The 23,209-nt window shown below is 41.0% G+C and overlaps 1 protein-coding gene across 1 annotated transcript in view; it reads left to right on the top strand.

The window, feature by feature from the left end:
* The window catches only part of LOC108571202 (homeobox protein cut), a 147,778-nt gene that overhangs the window by 46,360 nt on the left and 78,209 nt on the right, over positions 1-23,209 (top strand). Inside the window, exon 2 of the mRNA XM_017933198.1 lies at positions 19,775-19,975. Coding sequence (XP_017788687.1) covers positions 19,775-19,975 — 201 coding nt within the window. The remainder of the gene's footprint in view (positions 1-19,774; positions 19,976-23,209) is intronic.

Genomic DNA, 23,209 nt, shown 5'->3' with positions numbered 1-23,209 from the left:
TACCAACCGACGATCCAACTCTCTCCCCCCCCCTCTGTTAGAACTTTTTCTCGATTCGTGTTCAACTCTTGGATTGAATGGTCGTGTAAACTCTCTTTTTCCTTTGTTTCCCTTTTGGCCTGTATGTTGTGTTGTTGGATAGGGATTTTACGTACTCCGTGGCCAGTATGTCTCTATTTCCTGATTGAAAGGGTCAAAGATCTGGCGATAGCTTTGCTACGGTCCTCTTGAAAGCTTCTAGTTGGTGACTTTTTTGCACGATTGTGTTTTCGCTGGTGAGCCTCGCGGGTGAAATTTCCACACCGGCACTCTCGGGAAGATCTTGGAAAATTGATTACAGGATAACGAATCGGAAATGTCGCAGACCTAATTGGCTGTTTTAACTTGCGTTGTTCGATACGTGACGTGGAGAAACTGGAGCAACGTGTTACAGAGACAAAATCGTTCGAACGTCGTTGAAAAAAATTCGAAAGAAGAAAACGAGTCGAAAATGTCATATGGACGTTAGTGTATAAACGCTGGATTCAAAATTTATAGTAAAATGTACAGGGTGCGCTGACTGATAGCATTGTTTTCTCTAATTTGCAACACTAATTGGCAAGAAACGCGAATATTCTTACCTCGCCGCAAGACTGTACTAATTGTCCTCTAATTCTTTTAATAAAACATCGTCAGCCATAGAGAATACACAGGCAAAGATAGCAGAAAACTCCTGTATTTCTTTGGTTCCGAATGTTCGCGTGAAAGTTTGACTGGCTAACGCGCCTTGACGAAAGCAAAGATAATTGAAGTTCCACGTAACGAGCCATGCGACTTGCATGGCGTTTAAAGAAGCAAACAAGCCTGATCGATGGCGGCGCTATCGCGAGTGCCCGAGCAACGATCGGCATAACAGCCGCGTATCGAGCGAAACTCCTGAGACTCGAATTTTCTTGTCAAAAGAAACGGGCGGGCGACGAAGAAACGGGTTGGTCGGGCAAGAGGAGAGAGGGCTGGGTGGGTGGGAGGTTGGAAAATCGCTTCTGCTGGCGGGATTTCAAAGGCGCGGAGGAGGGCTGAAGAATCAAAGGGTTGCTGAGCTGCGGGAGTCGACCGCCCGTACCTCGTGCTCGGTTAATTATCTTTATCAATCATTAGAAATCCATTCCTCAAAAGACCTCCGGACGATTTTATCGTTTAACCTGTTCAGTCGCCTTGCAGTCGCAGCGGATTGTGCGCGATGGGGTGACTTGCCGTAGGGATAAACGTGTTTGATGTCGTCCTGCTGCTCGAGATTTCAGGTAAAAGAAACAAATAACCCCTTTTCAGCATAAGTTTCATCGAGCTAGCCGACGCGTGTAACCACGTCAACGAGGAGAGCGTGTAATTTCGTTCGACTGATCTGTGATAGCCTGCTAAATCGTTTCGATTCGATTCCGATCGGTCCGCTTTCGATCCCACTTTCAGAGTGTCGTTTGAGAATATGTTTCAGAACGTTTCAGCGAATGGGGTCTCTTTTCACCGTTTTTCATGGTAGACATTGCACAATGTGTAGATCATCTCCATTGCACAGAAGAATTGGAATTCAAGCATAGATTGATGAGTTAGACGTAGAGATGCGATCTACGTGTTTCGTATGGTCTCGGTTCCATTCGATCTGTGTGATACTAACTGTAACACTTTTCACTTCAATCGTAATGTGAAATTGAGAAGTAAAAAGAGATGCGGTGTAGAAGGCATTGACAAAACTTAGTGATTTTCAGAGAATTGGAATTTAAGCATAGACAAATGAGTTGAGTATAGAGATACTTGTTTCGTTTAGATCCGTGTAACACTAATTACTTTTCACGGTGCTAATATCAAACTTTCTTAACCCTTTGCGCTATAAATGCATTTGTCACTTATTTTCTATCTACTCTACCTTCACTTTTTCCCATATCAGATACGAAAGAATAGCTTTATAACAACTTCCACGAGAATTCATACAGAAAATAGAAAAAGACACACCGAATAAATTAATGTCGTCACTTAAAAGGATTACAACTTCCACTTCCCTCGATATATCACAAGAATCAGAAGATCCTTTTCCCATCTATCAGAGCTACCTTTCAGATGATCCGTCAGATGTAAGCTTTCAAGCACAGGATCGATGGAACAACTTTTGAACATGAAAGTACACTTGATCACAAGTCGAAGGTGACATCGGGGGTCGCAATGTCGCGGGGAGGGAGTAATTGGGGTGGCGGAATGCGTGGCAACGAGTCTCTCGATCTATGAGTGAGAGGGATGAGAGCCTCCAAGTGTATCGATTTTATCCGTGTTTTCAAGTATTGCACAGTCATTGGTAGGAGCCTAGGCACGTACGAGTGTTGGCTTTTGCATATTGGTCGTCGTAAAAGCCGGCAAGAAGAAGGGTTAAGGGTGGGAAGTGAAGTTCGCCTCTGGGTTCTTTGTTTCGTGGAAAAAGAGGTGGCAGCGGGGTGGGAAGGGAGAGCAACAAACGGGAAAGGGTACCGAGAAACGCTCGTATTCTCATCGAGTAATCAGCCTGTCTCCTGAGAGGCCTTTTTGAAGTTTCCCGCGCCTACAGATCGCGACGCGACGCCGCTCGTCGTTCGGCTACGTGACTGTGTCGAGTTAAAATTCTTTCGGTAAAAGGCGCGCCGTCCTTCGAGGATTGCTGTCGCAGCGATCAACTCTCAGCCAATTCGCAGCACGAAATTTCTGTGGGAATGGAGCCGCGGCACGCGTTCTCGCTGCGTCTTTGCACGAACCTTTGATGTAATTGTAACAACGCGATTATTCCTCTTTTTCTCTCTCTCTCTCTCGATTACAATGGCATTGTATGTTTAAAAATATTTTCGTAATTACGAATCATTTTTTGAGGCGAAGTAGTATTTGGTTCGCGGATTTACCAAGGGAGAGACGACTTTTCGTGGAAAATGTAGAATGAAATTTTCGATTTTGAAAATTCTATTTTTATTCTATTACCTTATCAGAGAATAGAATTATAATATTTTTCGGGAAAATAATTAAAGTAATTGATACATAAGATTGAATTTAGAATTGTAGTATATGAAATGCAGATGATTAAATAGATATGATATCTAGGAACAAATATAATTAGTGATAAGCATAAAATTATCACACTTTTATTTAAAATTATTTGCAACAAATAGTTTAACAATGGTTCGATGAATTTTGCAATGTTTTCAATTATTTCGAGACACTTTTCAACATCGTCCAAACATCATTTTGTTCGAGAATGAAGGTTTGCGTTAAAAATATTTCATTCCACATTTTAGACTTCACTTTTGCACGAAGAATCGTATCCAGCATGTACGGTTTCTAGATTTAGCAGAAAATTTGTACATTATGAATCATGCTTAGATCTCGGTTTTGTAACACTTAGTAACGATTATGAGAAAAATGAACGGAATTCCTTAACGTACCGTAAAATTCCGATTGTATTAATATTTCATTGATTCTTTTAAAGTTATCACTATTCCCAGTTACCTCAGCTTGTTTCGCTTTGATTCAATATAAAATTCATGTTCTTTGCTTCAGGAACATGGTATAAATGTTTTATTGATGAAGTGGAATTTACTGTAATCTTAGTCAAATGCTTTGTGCATTGTGTAAAGATATTGGTGTAACGATGATAATAAATTCGCAAAAGGTAGTGTTATTGAATAAAACGTAAGAGAAAAAGTTAAGAATAATCGCTACCTCTCACTTTATCACGCAGAAAAATTATTTTAGCTTTACAATTCTCCACTACACGAGATCTATATTAACACAATAATAATTTTATCTTAATCAGAGTGATTCTCAAAAATTTCATTACATTTCTATCATTTTGAAATTGTAAAAATTTGAAAATTAAATAATTTTGTAATCCAAAGATTCGAGATTTTGAAATTAAACAATTACTTAGAATTTTGAGAATTTGAATAATTTTAGAATCGAGCAATCAAGTAATTTACAAAATTTGCAATAGCCGAATAATTCGAGAAACGGTTTATTTTCTGGTCCATTTGAATCGTTGAAAACTCGAGAGAGAATATCCGCGCGGCTTTCATAATATCAGAAGTCGCGATCGCGATAGTGTTTCCTTATCGAAACGGTCATAAATCGGATTCCGACGCGTTTCAAGCGAAGAAAGAGGTGCCACAATCCTCGACACGATTCGCGGCCGTCGTTATCACGACGAAACAATAAATCTGTTAGCCTACGGATCATTGCAGGCCTCATGGTTCGGCGAAAAGCGAAAATTTACTGGCGCCCCACGTCGAACCTTACCGTCATCCGTTTGAACTTGGAAGCAGCCTACTCTGTACGCTTCGGAATTTTACCTTGAGATTTATGGTTAAATATCTACGCTTTTCTTTGTTCAGGCATTAACAAGAGTTCAACGTTTCGCGATCGTATCAATCCATCTTTCATTCTTCCTGTAGGAATTTTTTTTCTTCTCCTACAGTCGCTACCAGACTTTACATTTTCAAAGGTTAGGTTAGCTGATTTTCCTGCTTCGAGATGACTTTACTTCGTGCATGGAAATATGTGTGAATTATTTAAAAATAAAAAAATTTGTAGTGATAATAGTAGTGATAAATGTGACTCCTCGTTGAAATCTCTGCTGTGAATACTGAAAGGTATTAATTGTGCAATATCAACAGAGCCAGCAAGTTGTAATATCTCACTTGTTACTGCTTTGTCATCATCTTAAATCTTGCAGGATTTTTACTATAAACTAATTTTACTGCATTTTTATCATTTTCAATATGAAGTGAACATTTCGCGTTTGAGTAAATTCTCCAGATAACCACTATTCGTCCGTTGAAACCTGATACACCCTGTACGTATAATTCTCGAGTAATTGTTAACACGAAAATATCAGTTTCTCCTATTAAGTTTTAAAGAACAAATTTAGTAAACTCTCGAAGTAAACACCTGAAGAAAAGAGCATAAAATCTCGAAGTAAAAACCCGAGACACCCTGTATAACATAACGTATGTCATCCTTGATTGAACTGTCTGAAAGTAACCGATCGCTTGATCAATGTACTCGCGACTCGATATAACAATGCGCATATCATTAACGCAGAACGTCAACCTATCCTCGAAGCATCGGGAATCCCCTTTCGCGATTGCAACCTTAATCTTCACGGTTGGCTTCAATGCGAAGAAATTAAGGGAATTGAATTAACCGCGACGGGAGAATTTTCATTATCGGGAAAATTGGCAATTTTCCACTGTTAAGCGCGTAACGCCCGGTTCTTGTGCAGCCCCCTGGGTAGGCTAAAGGGGTGGCGGGGTTAGAAAGAGAGAGAGATAAAGGAGGAGGGGTGGGGTGCAGTGTGGAAACTCGCTTCCGATGTCTCGGTTAATTAGTATTGCTCGTACGAGCGAATTTCACCGTTGATCCCCGATGGGTGAGTCGCGTTTATTCGATTACTTAATTTTTAACTGCCCTCCGCTGCACAAGGAAGAACAAAGTGGCCCGGCGCGTTCTATGGTCAGGCGTACAGGTGAAAGGGTAATTGAGAAGGAAGGGGGGCGAAGGTAGGGCGATGCTTGGGTAAAATGGTGTTTGAACGGATTTAAGAATTTTTTTTTGGTCTCGTCGATATCATCGATGAACGGTATTACTTTGGCGATGAAAAATATTGCTCGAGGATTTTTGTTTCACTGAGAGCTAGTGGCAAAATGGAAATCTTCTGAGAGCAATGTTATTTTGATGGCGAGGAATATCGATTGAGAATTTTGGTTTCGTTCAAATCTAATGATAAGATGAAAATTGGCGAGGAACAGTATTACTGCGACGATGAAAAGTACTACTCGAGGATTTTGGTTTCTCTGAGAGCTAATGGTAAGATGAAAGTCTTCCAAGAACAATATTACTTTGACGATGAGGGATGTTGATTAAGAATTTCGGTTTCGTTCGAATTTAGTAGCGAAATGAAAAATAATTCTAAGAAATTATTTTTACCGAGTACTTTCGTTTGTTGCTGTTCGAAATCGTCGAAGAATAAAATTGCTCAATTCCGAGTAGAAGCTAATGATTATCATCTAAGAAATTATTGTACCGAGTCAGTTTCATTTGTCACCGTTCAGTCTTCCTTTGCTTGTATAAAAATACAAGTTTCTTCTTTTATAGACGTGATTTGTTACATTTCGCTGCTACAATGGCTTCAATGGTAAACTCTTGTCGCCTGCATATTGCTTACAATTAGTCACCGCTGTAATTAGCGATAATTGCGTCGATGCGCATTCTATCACGTGATTAATAGGACAAGCGGAAAGATGTTAATTCTACGTGAGAAGATGAACGGAAAATAAAGAGTAAAATTTGTTCGTACAAGCCTCTGTTTTCGAGAAATTCGACTTTGAATCGATTTGTCGATTATTTGGTTGTGTTTCGTTTGTACCACCCTGTATATATAACGCGGTAAGTCGTTCCAAGAAGCGTAACCTTTCGATAAATTTCCGTTGTTACACGTAGCGTTGTCCAATGAAGATCAACTGCGGGAAAAAAAGCCGCGGAAACTAATATTCGTCGCGAGTATCGTAGACAGGAATCCGACGATTACCGATGATGACTTATCTTTCTGTGTAATACTCTCCGCCTCGCCTCACGTTTATTCCACCGAGATTTCCAAGAATTTACATTCTGCGATTAAACTTGAATTATAGTTTCTCGAATTTTTTCCCTCGCTTCTTTTAATCTTATCAGCTCGATCTTCGGTGATTCTAACTTTCAGAAATCCCGATCTAATTTTCCGATCTTCTTCAGTTCTTGGTCTGTTGGTCTCTGGGATTTTATGAATTTGAAATTGCTCGGTTTAAAAAAATTTTCAACATTCTTCTGGATTTTCGTTTGCAATTTCCCAGATTCACATATTGCACACACACGAAGCAACATTGCACATTTGCAAACATATGAATCTTCAAATTTCTGGACTTTAGAAATTTCACAGAATACTTCTTCACGCTATTCGGCCTTTGAAATTCCCCAGTTGCACACTGCTCTATTACACACGCGCGAATATTTTCAAAATAAGCATCGAGTGCTGTCTCTAACTCAACAACGTGTCAAACATAAGAGTCTTCAAATGGCTCGACTTCAAAAATCTCAAAAATTTCAACATTGTTTGCTGCTCTTGTTTGCAATTTCCCAGTGGCACGCTACTCTATTACCCACATACGAATATTTGCAAAACAGCCATAGATTGCTCTAGTCTGAAACTGAAGAACGTGTCAGACACGTGAATTTTCAAATTTCTCGACTTTAGAAATTTCAGAAATTCAACATTCTTTAGTTCTCTTATTTACAATTTCCCCTTTTTCACACTACTCTATTACACGCGTGCGCGCGAATATTTCCAAAACAACCATAGATTGCTCTAGTCTGAAACTGAAGAACGTGTCAAACATAGCTGCATATTGAGTACATCGATAGGGGGATGGTATGACGAGGCGTCGTTCGTGTATACACGCACACGAGCCCAACAACTTCTGATTAGAGGTAGAATTAATGATTCGAAAATCAATACAGGCTCGTCCTCCCGTGAGTATTAAGACACGGACGGGGCTGACGGTATCCAACGACGTTGGAAACGCGGAAGAAGAGAAACTGGGTGGGGGTTGATGGTGGTGGTATATCTGTCTGGGAGCGAGGGTGCTCCTCGTTTCAGGATCTACTATTTTGTCACCAAACCCTTCCTCGGCCTTTGATAACTAATTAGTGTTTTACCTTCCCGCGCGCGCGGTCCCTTGCGGCCCTCTTTTATCGTCCCAATCAGGGGACGGCTTGGAAGGAGCCCCTTTTCATACGAAGGCGCATCGACGTTTCACCGAGCCCTCGAAAAGATGGGAATCAAAGGATTTCCAAAGCGAAGCGTCAAAAGTGCGGGGCAAGAAGGAGCCTCTGGCAGGAGTTTGTTAAGCGGACAAACGAAAACTGCCGAGCCACGGGACGCGCCGAGGCTCTAAGCAGATCAACGGTGATCCTCGCGAGAATGTGATTAAACGGTTTCCTTCTGTTCTTCCTTCATTTATATCGCAGTTTTTACAATTTTATAGGCTGTTTAGGGATCCAATACCATCAAAATTAGTTTTTCTAGAATTTTTCAAAGGGATTTTCAATACAGAACTATCGTCATTATTTTTTCCAGAATAATTACCTTCTTTTTCAATACTATTTCAGGATCCAGAACTATCATTATTATTTTCTCTAGAATTTAGATAACGTAGTTTTGACAGCGATCTGTGAAAAGTGTGGATTTCTAATTTTTCAGTTTGACAAATTTGAAAAGAGTCTTTCCAACTTTTCTGGTTTCTCAATTTAACACTTCAACACCTTGTCGTTCATATTTGGATGCTGTTCAAATGTCCTCAAAATTATCATAAATCACAGATTCCTAAGTGTTCTATTCTCCAAAACGAATTCATTTCATTATTCATTTCATTCGTCTCTTCATTACTATAACTTAAAAACAAAGCCTCGTATCGACAAATATTTTACTTACTCTCCCACGAATGATCTTACCCCTAATGTCTCAAGAATCACACACCCTCTGTACTCGGAATTCTATTAAACTAGGTTAGATCAGTATTAAGACCCGAAGTATTACACGTATTAAATCTCACGCAGTGTCTAACAAAACCTTGATTACAACGGTACACGAAAGAAGCCTCGAAACTGGAGACAAACGTGGACAATTAAATCCTACGTTGGTCGACGAAACGAAGAAAAAAAAAAGAAAAACACGAGAGAGAGAGAGAGAGCGAGAGGGGAAAAAAGGAAAGGGGTGGCGGTGTTCTCCTCGAAGTAGCTCGAGAGGGGTGTGTGAGTCGTGAGTGGTCCAGGGAAAAGGGGGTTGACGCGGTTGCACGCACAGGAACTGGCCGGGCCAGGCCAGGCGCCATAAATATCGCTTGCGTTCTTATATTTTCATCACGGCCATCATTAAAATTTATGTTATGATCAGAAGTGCGCGTATATATCAGAGGACGCGTTCCGGCGTTGCGGCACAGCTAACGGCGCGCCGTGAGGGTGGGTTACGCGGTAATATTGTAATCTATGTGTGGAAGAACGCGGGAAGAGAAACAGAGGAGAGATGAAAAAGTGGCTTGAATGGCAGCCACACCGTTGTAAGGGGGTAGTTTTCAGTCGGGGGTGGAAGAAGGGTGCCGAACGGAAACAATGACGTCTATACGAAATCCCTGTTTCTACCCTTTCCCTCACGAGGCCTGCCATTAGACTCCCGTGGCGGCCCTATAAAAATATAGCCCGTATTGTACTCGCTCAGGTACCGATAGCCTCGCAGCCACTAAAAGTCACTGTTGTCTTCGTCGCCGCGTGTATAGCCGGTGGAAGAAATATAGCGGGGTCGTAAGTTCGCTCTTTCGATGGATGGTAGTGTTAGTCTAACGTTGGATCAAATGGAACTCGATGAAAATGTATGTGAAGTTCGTATACATTCTGAAAGATGATTTTTCAAAGTCTGTTCGTTACAATTACTAGAGTTTGCTTGGAGTTGTGCTATTTTTGAGGATAGAAGAAAGTAGAGTCGATGGAAGAAATGTAGCTAAGTTGAAAGTTTTCTGAGGCATCAAAATTTATCGACAGGCGAACCTGAGAACATAAGTATTCGAAATTTCAGTCGAGGCTGCATGAACTGTGCCTTAGCTTTGATTCTGTAAAAATGTATAAGACCTTGTACGACCTAGCAATATTTCTTCCATCGACTATACATACCACGTTGCGTCGACAGTCTGCTAGAACTAACAGAAGAAAATTTTACAGCGAAGATTTTACACACAAAGTGACTATCGAAACGAACTGTCTAATAACTAAGTCCGGAGTAAAAAGCTTAACGAAAAGCATTGAAGCAATGAGTACAAACTGACCACCTAAAACTCGACGAGGGGCATAATTCAAGAATAACGAAATTTCGAGTGGTTAATGAGGAACGAAAAAAGGAGAGGGATACGATGAAAATGTTGTGGTAGAAAGAGAGAGAGAGAGAGAGAGAGAGGGGGGGGGATAGAAATGGCGAGACGTGTGCAGTCGAACGACGATCAGTCGGCTCAGATCACAAAGATGATTCACTTTTGGCGTACGGCCATTGTCGTCCGTTGGACCGAGCAGAATCGAAATGGCAAACGGTAACTCGATTGGGCCGGCCTGTACACGGATTGCGAATTATTTCTCGTGTGGTGGCGCGCTCATTTCGCGGCCAAACAATCGTGATCGATTCATGCAAATTTCAACAATCGGCCAGCCCACCACCGACAGTCCCTTTCGTCGATTCTACCGTATCAAGACCTCTATTGTCCGCAGTGAAATTCGTTTGTGCGCGCGCGGTTGCGATCCCCAGGAGCTTTCGTGGAAAAACAAGGGAAAATCAGTTCTATCATTTTTCCTTCTTTTCTTTTTTTCCTTTTGTTTTTTCTTGCAATTGCCGCCCATTGATTAATTATGCCCTTTGTGAATTATGTATGGTTGGTTGGAATGCAAAAGAAAGTGACGATCCTCGAGTAATATAAATCTAGCGAAAAATAGAAATCGACTGTTTTTTTTTTTTTTTTGAACGCTTACTTTTTTTCTTGTCGGATCTATTTATTTGTATAGGATTGAAATTACGTTCAGTCGATGTTGTTAAACATGTTTGGAATACACCGAGGAATAATAGAAATTATTTTAGTAAACTAATCGTTTGGACGTCCGTTGATATTGAACGATGAATTGAATAGAAAGTATCGGATTGCTTATTTGTATATTTAATATTTGCCTGTTTGTATTTACTCATTGACTTCATTGTGGCGTTTACCTGAAATCTGGTGGTGCAACCGGAACTAAAAGAAATAATATAAGTATGGCTAGAAGGAGAGCAGAAAGTATCCAGAAACGAATCAATTTGTGCGAGTAACTAAGAGAGAATTCGTACATATGTATAACGAGGAAGAATTTAATTACGGCGTATAGATAGTAAAAGGGATAACGATAAACAGATGCTCACACACAGCGAAATATCATTGATTTCTGTAAGATTTCTCAAGATTGAAAATTGATTATTAAGTTCTTTTTTCTGCTTTTCTCTCTTTTAAGAAAAAAGTAAAATCAGAAAAAGAGTGCAATATAAATATTACGCAATACTATAGTTAACGACACGAATTTCACGGAATTAATTGAAAATTGAATAAGCAAATGATGGCATCTCATTTCGATTGCGTGAAGTGAAATTTGTTTAAAATTCGAGCATTTATAAAAAGAACTGTTTTTTGTAGCTTCAACGCCAAAAAAAGAAAAATAACTTTCCTAACCAAGCTTATATATAGTCTCATATTTTTTCTGAAAACGTCCTATTGGAAAAGGAAGCAAACGCCAACGCTTGTTAAGAATGCCGGTTGAAAGAAATAACCAATTTCTCTCTTTCCGCAGCAGATGATCACCGATTTTTTCCTTCCAGCCATCGTGATTTATTAGTGGATCGCGCGTGAGAAGATCTCTGGTGCTGACTCGCATGTGTGCCTGGAATTCGCTGAGGGAATGATTGCTGCATAGAGAAAAAGAGATTAAAAATAAGTGAGGAAGCGGTTTCGAGTATCTGGCGTTCCTCTGTTACAGAATTAACAACCCATTTTCTTCATACTTCGTACTATCGAACTTACTCGTATTCGCCATTGATCGAAACTACAATTTCAAATCCCTACAAATTTCCCTCTTCCCTTCGAGTTTAATACACTCGGTAACCTAACCTAGAATATTTTCTTATTCTTCACACTTGATACTATTAAAATCACTCTAATATTCACTTCTGTTATAATACTCATCAACAATCAGGTCTAATTTCAAATTTCAACAAATTTCCCTGCTCCCTTCAAATTTAAAAATTTCGGTAACCTAACCTAACCGACTCGCTTATTTTTCAAACTTTTTAGTATCGAACTTACTGTAACATTTACGTGTACTATAATACCCAGCATCAATCAGGTGCAATTTCAAATCTCGACAAATTTCCCCTCTTCCCTTCAAGTTTAAAACATTCGGTAACCTAACCTAACCGATTTGCTAATTCTTCATACTTCACAGTATGAAACTTACTCCAACATCCACTTCTATTCTAATGCCGATCATCAATCGGGTGCAATTTCAAATCTCAACAAATTCCCCTGTCCCCTTGAAGTTTCAAACCCAACCTAACCACCTGAAACAACTGAAAACCCTCTTGATCGTTCCTCCTAAGCCAAAACATGAAGCATCTTCGTTCAGGGAGCATGATTACGCGCTGCAGGCGTATCGCGAGTCGACGAAGGACTTGAAAGAGTGGCCGTGTCTAATGATGTTTAAGAAGGGGCTTTAATTTTTCATTAGGACAACGGGGAAACATCAAAGGGGTTCGTTCGTTTTTTAACCGATGCCTCGAGGCTAGTTGCCCAGGAACTGATGGCCCCCGCCATTGGCATTGTCGTCATCGTCGTCGTCTTTCGTCATCGTTCTCGTCGTCGTCGTCGTTTTCGTCCTCGACGCTTGTTTCACCCAGCCTTCTATCCATGAACCCTTCATCCGTCACCCCTCTCTTTCTCTTACAAGCACGATGTATTGACATTTCTTAAATATTGCCATACGAACGCGTTCTTATTGGAAGACGTCGCCCTCCTCCTCCTCCTCCTCTTTGTCACCCCTCTTCTCTGTTTCACTCTCTATGGACGCTGTTCGAGGCTGATCCCACACGTGGGAACCTGTGCCACATGGAGTGCTCGTCCTCGGCACACATGCTTCGGAGAAAAGCAAACGGAGGCGACGGTCGATGACCCTCCGAAAAGTATCTCGTTCGAGAAGAGGAGCACGTTTATTGTCCTACGATTAATGGACCTCCCAGACCGACGGCTACAGGCTTCTCGCGGTTTTCTTTGAGACCAGTTCTTTCCATTGGATTTGGAATTATCGAAGTGTATCTCTCTTGCATTCGCCGTTCGATTATTCTTCGAGGCATGTTTCGAACGGAGATTTGCTATTGAAAAGAATTACATAGAGGTTGTGGTAGATTTGGAAGAACGATAGAAAATCTGTAGGAATAGAGAAGAAAGAGAGAAGACGTTGGCTGTGGTTAAGAGGGTAACACCACCCTGAGGTCTCTAACGATAGGTGAAAGTTTGGGAACCTTTTTCATAGGTAACTAGTAAGTGAAAAGTTTCAATTGTTTCGGAGGATATAAATGTAACTTTCACTTTTCTTCTCGAATTTTTTCGAAGTAGAAATCTTACAAAATGGACGAGTTATTCGCTAATTGCGAAACCTCTTCTGTTGGGCAAAGATTGGAACGTCTGAAATAAAAAATTCTTTTCGATTTGTAAATAAAAATGTGTTATCCTGGATTTAGATTTTGAAAAGCGACGAAAAGTAACGCGAAAGTGTACGGACACAATTTGTAAGAGCCAAGGCGATTTAACGGCTTTAGAAAGAACAGTTATTCCTCAAGTATGTTTGGAAAATTTGAACAGAGATTGTAAATTGCGAACAATCGCTGCGAACTTAATACCAGAAAATCCACTCGATCGAACGTTTGGAGATGATGGTAAAGTGAAATATCAGTGAATTATCAAGGTTCGGATACAAAACGAGAGAATCCTCGGTAATGAAATATTCATAGATACGAAAATAATGGCCGTGGCGAGACAATACATATCGAAGAAATCTCAGGGAGGCCGAGGACGACGCCACATGCGCAACCACTTCACGGACTACTAATTCAGGCTGCGCCAATCAGCGCGCCATTTAATCAGATCGAAACAAAGAGCACTCTCATCTATTTCACTTTGCCTCGCGTTGCGTTTCTGCAGCACACAAAAGTGTCCCGAACAAAGCACGAATTAGCATCGATGGTATTCTCTGCTCCCGTCGAAAAAAACTGAAAGCTCACTGGAGAAGGGTTTGGGGGAGGGACTAAAGAGAGAGAGAAAGAAAAATAGAAAGAGAGAAAGATCGTAAGAGGGGTCGAGCTCGATATTCTCTTCCGCGACTCGTGTGTATGCTTCGAGTGTTTCCCGCCGCATATTGCACGTACTACCTAGCGAGACTTAGAACCGGTCGATATCTTAATAATAAATACAAGAGGGGTTCACCCTGATGGCTGGTTGGTGTGAGATTGAAGAAGGGGGCTGTTGGGTGGTGATTGGGGGGAGGTGGTGGAACGGCGCCACGGTGTATCGGTGCGGTAAAGAGAGCCTGCGCTAGATAGGGTAGCTCGACTGAAGGAACAGCACCGCGAGAGAGGGGGTGAGAGAGCTCAAAAGAACGAAGAAAGAGGCGCAGCGAAGGCGGTGGTGGAGGAAGGGGCGGGAGAAGGGGGGCGAGAGGGTGGAGATCATTCGCACCTCGAGGTGTAATGAGAAAATTTGAAATATCACGGCCGTCTCCTGTGCCTCCCTCTACCCCCAAAAAAATATAACACCGCCGGTAGTCATAAACGGCTGATCCAAACCCCCCACCCTCCCCCCACTCCGTTACCCCGCGGGAGATTATGAAGACGGCTGCGGCGTGGTAAAGTATTCCTCCCTTTCTTGCCACTTCGCACGACGGTGTTCACACGCGGGCAACCGCGATCCTCACACCTATACACACGAACCCCGGTGCTATTACATACGATCGATCTTCCGTTATCGATTCGATGGAAATGCTTCATTGGTCGAAAGTTTTCTTTAGTTGCACTGTAAAAATACCCCGTTTCGACGGGGTTACCGGGATACGACGGACTTCTTTTTTTTTTCCAAGCGATGTTTCTCGCGGGTCATCGATTATTCGGTTCTGTACGTGAATTTTTGAAACGACGTATAGTCATCGAGCGTTACGGCATGTCAAATGTCGCGATTAGTAAAGATCACGCGAATCTGGCAAACGAAACGAAAGGCGCGGTAGAACAGGCCGTAAAAATAAACGATGCATTTCATGCTAATTAGATATTCGTTTTAGCGGCTTGTATAAATTAGAAAATATATATAGGGGCGAATAGCGTGGCATATGGTCGTTAAAATTCATTTCGACGAGAACAGTATTGTACAGAAACGGTGGCGTATAACGTTTAAGAACGTAGAGCGCGTGTATCGCCGTGAAATTGCAAGTGAAAGCATATGTGTGAGGCGTTGACGATTATGAAAACAGGAAAGCAAATTCGAAAAATGTGCTTTGCATGTTTAACGTTATTATTGCTTCATGTGTAAATCATGGGAAGAGTATTTCCTCTGATATAACTAATTTATATTTATTATAATTAACACAGTGACACTGTGTCTAACCTAACCTCTTTCGTTCAAGATTTTTGCATAAAAGAAATTTCATATACTTTCAAAACTATGTTTCGTATTTTTTCGAGCACCCACTCGTCTCCTTTCTTATTAGACTTTTCTCAGGATTCAGGGACAAGTGGTGCACGGTGCAGGTACTTAGCAGCATTGAAATATATGTACATCGATCCGGCCGGAATTCCCGATGGGTCTCGCGCATTAGTCAACCGTCACGGAATAAATAGTAGAAAAGAACGCGACACGTTAATGATTCGGGCTAGGCGTAAAAATAGACGCACGCACGGCAGGGTGGGTGTGCGAGCCACGAGGGAGCCTGATCTATTCGGGATATCCTGCCGGCGAAGCACAAAGAATGCTGGGCGTTTGACGCGCTACAACACCTCGCGTCGCCAGCTGCGACAGTCGCATACCGTGCGCGCGCACACGTATGCTATGCCAACTTCTACGCGCGCTCATTGGCGATGGCCCATTTCCTTTTAGAATTCTGACCACTGGACAATTTTCGATCTCGACGATTCTCTACTTCAGAAGATTTCACGAACAACGATATAGGGATTGATAATGACGATATTTGAATCATTGAACTAGTAATATAAGTTTATAATATAAATTGAAATACGCTAATCTCATACGGTATCTGTTTACTGCGTCAGACGATGCGAACTCTGATTGGCTGCTGCGCAGCGAATCACCGCTCGCCTCTAGTCGGTTGAAATTCATCTTTATCGATTGCATAGAATGATCGATTCTACGCCGTTTTCTCGAAGGCTAGGACGTGAACACCGCTAGTAACGCCTGAAGTTTACGGTCGTATAACCTGTGGCTAGTGCGTTATGATAGTTGACCGTTTCTTATCGATTCTATCACTTTGAACAGTGAGAATAATTCATAGGGCGAAGATGATAACCTTTAGTTACGTAGAGAGTGATTTTATACGAATTTAGTGTTTGTATTAGAAAGTGAACGATTGCCTTGGAGAATAAGTGTTGGAAATAAAGTTACGAAAAAGAAAGGATGGATCTGTGCAACGATATAACCTTAACATTGAGGTTGTCTCCCTTCCCGTACAATCGTAAGAAAACTCTGTAGAAGTGAGGAAAGATTTTAATTACAAATGCTCGCGGAGATATCGTCGAAATCATAACCGCGAATTTGCAACAAATTACGGTGGCTTAATTGCGCAACACGAGGAATCTTTGAACGTGCAGAAAACGTGAAAACAAGTATCAACACGACAGAAACCGATCGATGGCCTGGTAGTTGATCCGAAAGTGCGTGACCACCCGGCCTAAAAGCAGCCCCGAAGCAGGTTCTTGCACACGCGGAACATACAATGAGCCACGATTCCGTATATCGAATCGGTGAGTGGCGATCGATCGATGCTCAGAACGCCGTGCAAGTCGAATAACCGTCAATTTGCAAGGGGGTGCAAGACGAACGTCGGGCCCAAGACGAAACGCCTCGCCATGATCGAACTGCCGTCTTTCCCCGCTTCCTCCCTGTCAGGGTCGAAAGGCGAGTATGTAATCGGCGCTGTCTGACGATCGAATCGAACCGGCTGCTGCTTCTATCAACCCTATGAAGTTTCCTTTGTCAAGTACTTACTTCTGGTGTCATAATCTCTTCCCGATGGAACAAGATGTGATCCCTATCACGTTGTATAATAGGTTTGTCGCATCTTTTTATCGAAACTTTTGACTAAAGTAGTGATTGTCGTTTCTGTGTCGCGAAGAAAAAGGTTATGTTGCGTGCAACAATCGAGATTACTATTTTAATCAGATATTATCTAAATTTGAAAGTGTAGTTTCTTAGAAATGACTGGAAAATAAATCTTTAAAATAAATTGATTACTTTTTTTGACGTGTAAAGAGTTTTAGCGAATTTTTCGACAAACAAATTATTCCGAAATGAAAACATCGTAAAAGTAGTATTCGAAGAATCTTTTAATTCAAAGACTAATGATTTTTATAAATCTGGAATAATGAAACTAGTTTATCGTTGAGAAAAGTGTATAGGAATCGCGTGGAAATTAATTTTTATGTACCACAATGTATCTGAAGTTTTATTTCGTAAAAACGTCGTGTCATACGAACCAACCTAATGTCGCAAATCTATTCCAAACGGTATTCGAAAGTTTCACTTTCAATATTCGCGAAAATCAAAAATCGCCTCTACATTATTCTTGCATTATAGTTCGTTCTGGCAATGTGCAACGATATTCAATAGATATCTATTTAGAAATGAAGATTCTCTGGAGTGTATTGAAGAATCAAGGAGGAAATAGACGGAAAGCCTTGAAGTAATCGAAAGAGCGGAAGGACCGCTCGAGTTTCCCGTAATCCCATAACTTAAATTCTTAACAGCCGATTGTTGATAGAACAACGACAAAAGCAGCGTCGTTAGGAACGTTCAAAGAAGCCATTATCTTTCAACGACTTCCGCTGCTAATGTGACGATCGCGGGCGGACGATCTTTATCGGCGATCTTCTCGATCCTCTCCACGAGCCTTAGCTACGCTGACGTTTTCCCCCCACCACCGTCACCATCGCACGGTAGCCTGTGACAAATACACAGGATGAAACTCGGCAGCCTATCGATACTCGTCCGCCATTCCGATGAACGTGCATCGCGCTCTCGGATATGTATTTATGCTTCCCGTATCATTTCGTAATTATCGATAACATCGTCAAGGCTTTTTGCAGGAAACAATGGGTCATTACTATACCTCCCTCGTACTTCGTCTCGAACTCTGTCTTTCTTTTTCTTCACGATGTCACCCTCCCCTCGTCTTCTTGCTATTCTGATCTTCTCCCCTCCCTCCTTCGGTTTACCCGTAGAACTGCCGCGTGACTCGGGAACGTCTGTTTCGATTGTTCAAAATTTGTTTACGATTTCGCGGTGCTACGTAACGTCTTTGATATACTCCTTTGATCCTCGTGGATTCGTGGCTTCAGAAAATTCACCGAAAGCTTGAATTCTCTTTGAAGACTCACATCTTGTTATTATTTATCGTCTCTACTGTAGAGTATTCTTTATTCAAATTTAATTCTTTGTACGTTCTATCTTTCATTTCTAGGTTAGGTTTCTTTTTCTAATTTAACCCTTCCGCTGTTTTTCACGCCTGTAGGCGTTTTGAAAATTTGTGCTCGCACTGTGACCTTGACTTCTATAGTCATTTTGAATATTTTCTTGATCTGTGCCCTCGGCGTCCTCTGTCACACTTAGTTTTTGTTCTTTGCGCGCTTCCACCTTAATTTAATCAGAGAAACTTAAAAACGGTAAATTTCTAATTTTAATTTAAAAATTCTTTTTTAATTTTAAAACGCCAAAACGGAAGTATTTTCCAAAAATCTAATTATATAGAACTAACGTTGATTAACGGCGTTAATTCGAGATTTAAATCAGAATCTAACATTTGTGACAATATTTTGTAAAGATTCTCTAGATAAATGGAAGGAAAATAGTAAATAATACGTTGACCAAAGAAAATTGCAGAAAATATGCTCCGCCTGTGAATAGGCAGCGTTATAGAATGACCGTATACACGGGATTCCGTGTTTCTCTACAATTTCAAATCGAAGAGAAGTCAACGTGGCTGTTTCACAAAACGATCGATCAACTTCGATGCATTGAGCAAATACTGACGTGGACTCGTGGCCGTTAGTCCACGTAGCGTTCCCATATTTTACTACCGAATTCGCAATTACTTTAATTGCTTCCAGATGCTAATTAATAGCTTAAGCATATGCCGTGCTGTACAGATTGGTCATACAGGCGAACCACGGAGGAGGCATGTGTTTGTCATTACGGCAACTCGATGATTTTATCGTCTTCGAACGTTTCCACTGCTTCTTTTTCACGTTCTTACACCGAAAACTTATCGATCTGTTACTCCTCTGTTAGACTAGAAGCTACAAAGAATAATGTACACGATTAATTTGTATCTAAGTATTAAGAAAAGTAAGGTTAGAATCGCTGAATTTGTTAGACTAAACTAGAAACTGTAAGAAATAATCTATAGAATTAATCGATGTTTAATTATCGAAAGAAATAATGTTAAAATTGCTCTTCTTATAGTTACTTTCAAAAATATGTATGTAAGATAGAATCCTACGTGTTCATTAATTACTTATCCGAAATTCCTAGGAATAACATTGAAATACTAATTTCAACGTGTCGTCTAGAGACAATTAAATTAACCGACTGAATTCTATTTAGGATGTTCAACTTAATATTTATTGTTGCTAAAAGTACACCACAGAATTAGTAGTAATACATTTTATCTCTCGAGTTTAGTCACTTTTCGTACGAATAATTTTTTTGCATTTCGAAATGATTTTTGATATTTCTAATTTTTCCAAATTGATCCTGTAATAATTTTCCATTTTTTACTCTAATTACACATCGCGCTCAAATTAAACGCTTTTTAATCATAATTGTTCAACGATAGACACTCTGATTGGAGGAAATTCGTCTGATTCCAGAGGGCGACACTGGCGGAAAAGGAAGTTTCTGCGTTAAAGGAGCAACTTGCCGCGGCGAATGATGGGAATTCGAAGACTGAGGGACATAAATTGTCTCAGACTCCACAGGGAAGTGATCAGCATCAAGTACACGATGCCAGCAATCCCAGGAGGACGCCGAACACCAACCTGGAACAGGAACTGCAAGCGAAAGACAAAGAGGTGAGTCTCATATTTGAGCTCGTTCAATTCGTATTCACGCCAGTTACAATTCGAAGGGTTTTAATACTTGACGCTGATGGAATTTCATAGCTTGGACGAAACTGGGGCTGAAGCCTAAAACTGGGTACGATTAATAATTGATCGTCGATTTCGAAACGGTAGCGCGGATAATTAACGCGATTAATATTTCAACCGGCTAAAAATTCACGCGATTAACAATTGATGGGGCGAGAAATTTCCCGGGAAACTGCTATAGCGATTGATCAAACGTGAACACGGATGTACGGAAATTATTTCCGTGTTTCACGAATTTGAAACAAATTAACCGGTTACACAGGGTATATCTCACGGAAAAATAGGAAACTTTTACTTTGGAAAAATCGATACACAGTTTCTTTGCGGAGAAATACATATTGGTCACTTTTGGATCATTTTTGGCCAATTTTCTAAGTGATCATTTTTGGTCGATTTTTAAAGTGATTAAATGTGTATTTCTGCAATACTTCATTTCTGGATAAATCAATTTTTTAAGTGATTAATTCTAATTCTAATTATGTATATCCACATGAGTATTACAATATACTATGTTGCTGTGCGTTATTCATTTGTACCACCCTGTCGATACATATTTACGAACACTGGTCGACATGAAACGACAGCTGAGCATTTAAGTCTGTTTCGAAGCTTCGTCCGAGAACATGTCATCGATTTTCCACTTTTCCGCGAAAAATCACATTTCGTCGTTTATATCGCCGCTGTAAAAACGTGCAAACGTGAAACGCGCCGGGCTTCTCACACCGGTACGACGCCTGTAATTCCGTTAAACTGTTGCACGCAGAGCTCTCCGCTGCGTGCGCGTTCAACTGAATGACTGACGTACTCGATAGAGCACGTGGTGGTCCTCCCCCACACCCTGTTTGTGCTTGACACACTGTCTCTCGCTCTCTCAGCCTGTCTTCCTCTCTCTCTCTCTCTCCCTCCCTGTTCCCCTCTGTTCTCTCTGCGGATCGTACGCACGAAGCACGCGCGCACCAGCCGGTGAAATTCACCCCCGAGTGCACTTCACCTTCCCGATTCGCGATAAACGCCTCGAATCACGCTTTCGGTACGCAAAGTGTGACTAATGGCAGTCGACGAACCGACGGAATTGGTAATGAAAGAAGATCATAAATAGGAGACGCGGTGTATCGATGAATATTCATCTGAACAGGGCCGACAGGAATCGTTGCGATTTCGATGGAGACGGTTTGACATCCACCGTTCAAGCGGGACATGGTGAATCGAATCAGGCTTGCCTTCGTTTTCATCGATTCCCGCCTGAGAATTCGTGGCAAATTGACGATTCAGATGCGCGGATCCTTTGCCGTCTACGAATTTATTCCCCGGTAATTATTATGTAACTAAATGCAACAGCGAGCTGTGAGTAAAGGCGAGAAAGGGAAGAAAGACGCGTTTCGTTCTGGACCTCTTTGGCTGGAAGTTGTATATACAGGGTGTCCCGATTGTTTCCGATCAAACTTCGCCTGTATATTCTATGGGTGTATGGGAGAAAAAAATGTGATGTAAGTATAGGTCGTTGGAAGCATCGTTAAAAAATTGTAACGAAAATACGAGAAACTTTTTAACGAAGCTTCAAACCGCCTATGTTTGTATAACATTTTTTACTTACTGATACTTATAGAACGTACTGGCAAAGTTTGATCGAAAACGATTAGGACACCCGGTATGTAGCAATAGAAGGCTTGGCGAGGACTAATGAGAAAGGCTAATGTTAGTCCGTCTCTCCTCCAATGAAGATATTATGCTTTAAACTACTGATTCTGCTTGATACGACTAAATATGTACTTTTGTTAGTTAAATTGAAGAAAACGGATGAATTGCTTTATCGCAGCATATTTCAGTGTATTGTAATCAAGTAGTACCTTCATAGGATCCATAAGGCAGCAATTTTTTCAAGCGTGGTATAACGGTGCGATGTTTTATTAAAGCACACTCTAGCCATGTAAGGTATTCTCCTAAGCCGCATTCTGCCGCGTTAAAATCCTCGTAAAGTCTTCCTACGGACTCTTAAAATAATATTCCATTACTATTCCATTACCCACCAAAGTGTCCTTAGGAGCTGTACTATTTTAAAATAGCACTGCGTAAGAAAACTACCGTGCAGCATGATACAGGTCTCTGCTTCAAATTCGGATTACGAAAATGTACCTGGGGGAGTAAAACAATCGATTTTTGGACAGCGTGTCTTGATAATTTCAAATCGACATCCGGAAAGTTAATGGACGTTATATTTTCTTGGTATTAAGCCAGGATATTGTTAAAAGCCTTACGCTATCTTTTTTCTGATTATGAGAAAGAGACGAATGTTCGTTGTTGCTTCGTAACGAAATATGAATTGAAACTTCTATATTTCTAGTGGAGAAACTAGCCAGCTAAACTTTTGTTTCATTTAAAAATTTATTCAAGTCAGCGATAAAAGCTACCAGTTTTCGCTAAATTCTCAATTGCCGAGTAAAATAGGCTTCCAGAACTCATATACAAAATGCATATGGATACCCTGTCTGAAATTATACAGGGTGTCATGTAACTAGTGGTACAGTTAGAAAGATTCTTTATTTTGTCACCACTAATTACACGACACCCAGTATACAAAGCTGCCATCGCTGCAATAATCCTTCGACGACTCGAAAAATAAGAGTGACTTTCTCACTCGAAGTGAGAAAGCTCTTAATTCGAGCTGTTGAAAAGAGTGACATCGTCGAGGCGCTGCTTATACCGGGTGTCATATACCTATTTAGTGGTACAGTCGAAAAAGGGCGATAATTCTACGTCGTTTCTTCAAAAATACAAAAAAAAACCTTTCCTAAAGTTTCATTCCTCGTCTTTACTTCGCAGAATTACCACCACTAATTTACCCGACACCCTGTATACAAAGCTTCGACGACTCGAAAAATCGAAGTGTTCCTAATTCGAGCTGTTGAAAAAGGGTGGATATCGGTGGAGGCGCGGCTTTCGTCCCGAAAAAAAGGACACAAAGTGGTCAAACCCTTGAGCGAGACGGTTTATAAAGCGGAGTCTTGTAAGAACCTCTTGCAGGGGCATGAGAGAGGGTGCATAATGCGAGCGGCACGGGACCGAGTCTTTTAAACAAAGGCGAAAACACTTAAAACGCCCTGCGGCGGTGAAGGTGTGTGCGAGTGCGCGCGCGCGCTAGCGAGCAAGCACCAGAAAGGA

This window comes from Habropoda laboriosa, unplaced genomic scaffold (assembly GCF_001263275.1).
Source record: "Habropoda laboriosa isolate 0110345459 unplaced genomic scaffold, ASM126327v1 scaffold120, whole genome shotgun sequence".
Classification (NCBI taxonomy): Eukaryota; Metazoa; Arthropoda; class Insecta; order Hymenoptera; family Apidae; genus Habropoda; species Habropoda laboriosa.
The sequence above is the reverse complement of the archived record's forward strand: the minus strand, read 5'-3'. Positions and strand labels throughout refer to the sequence as shown.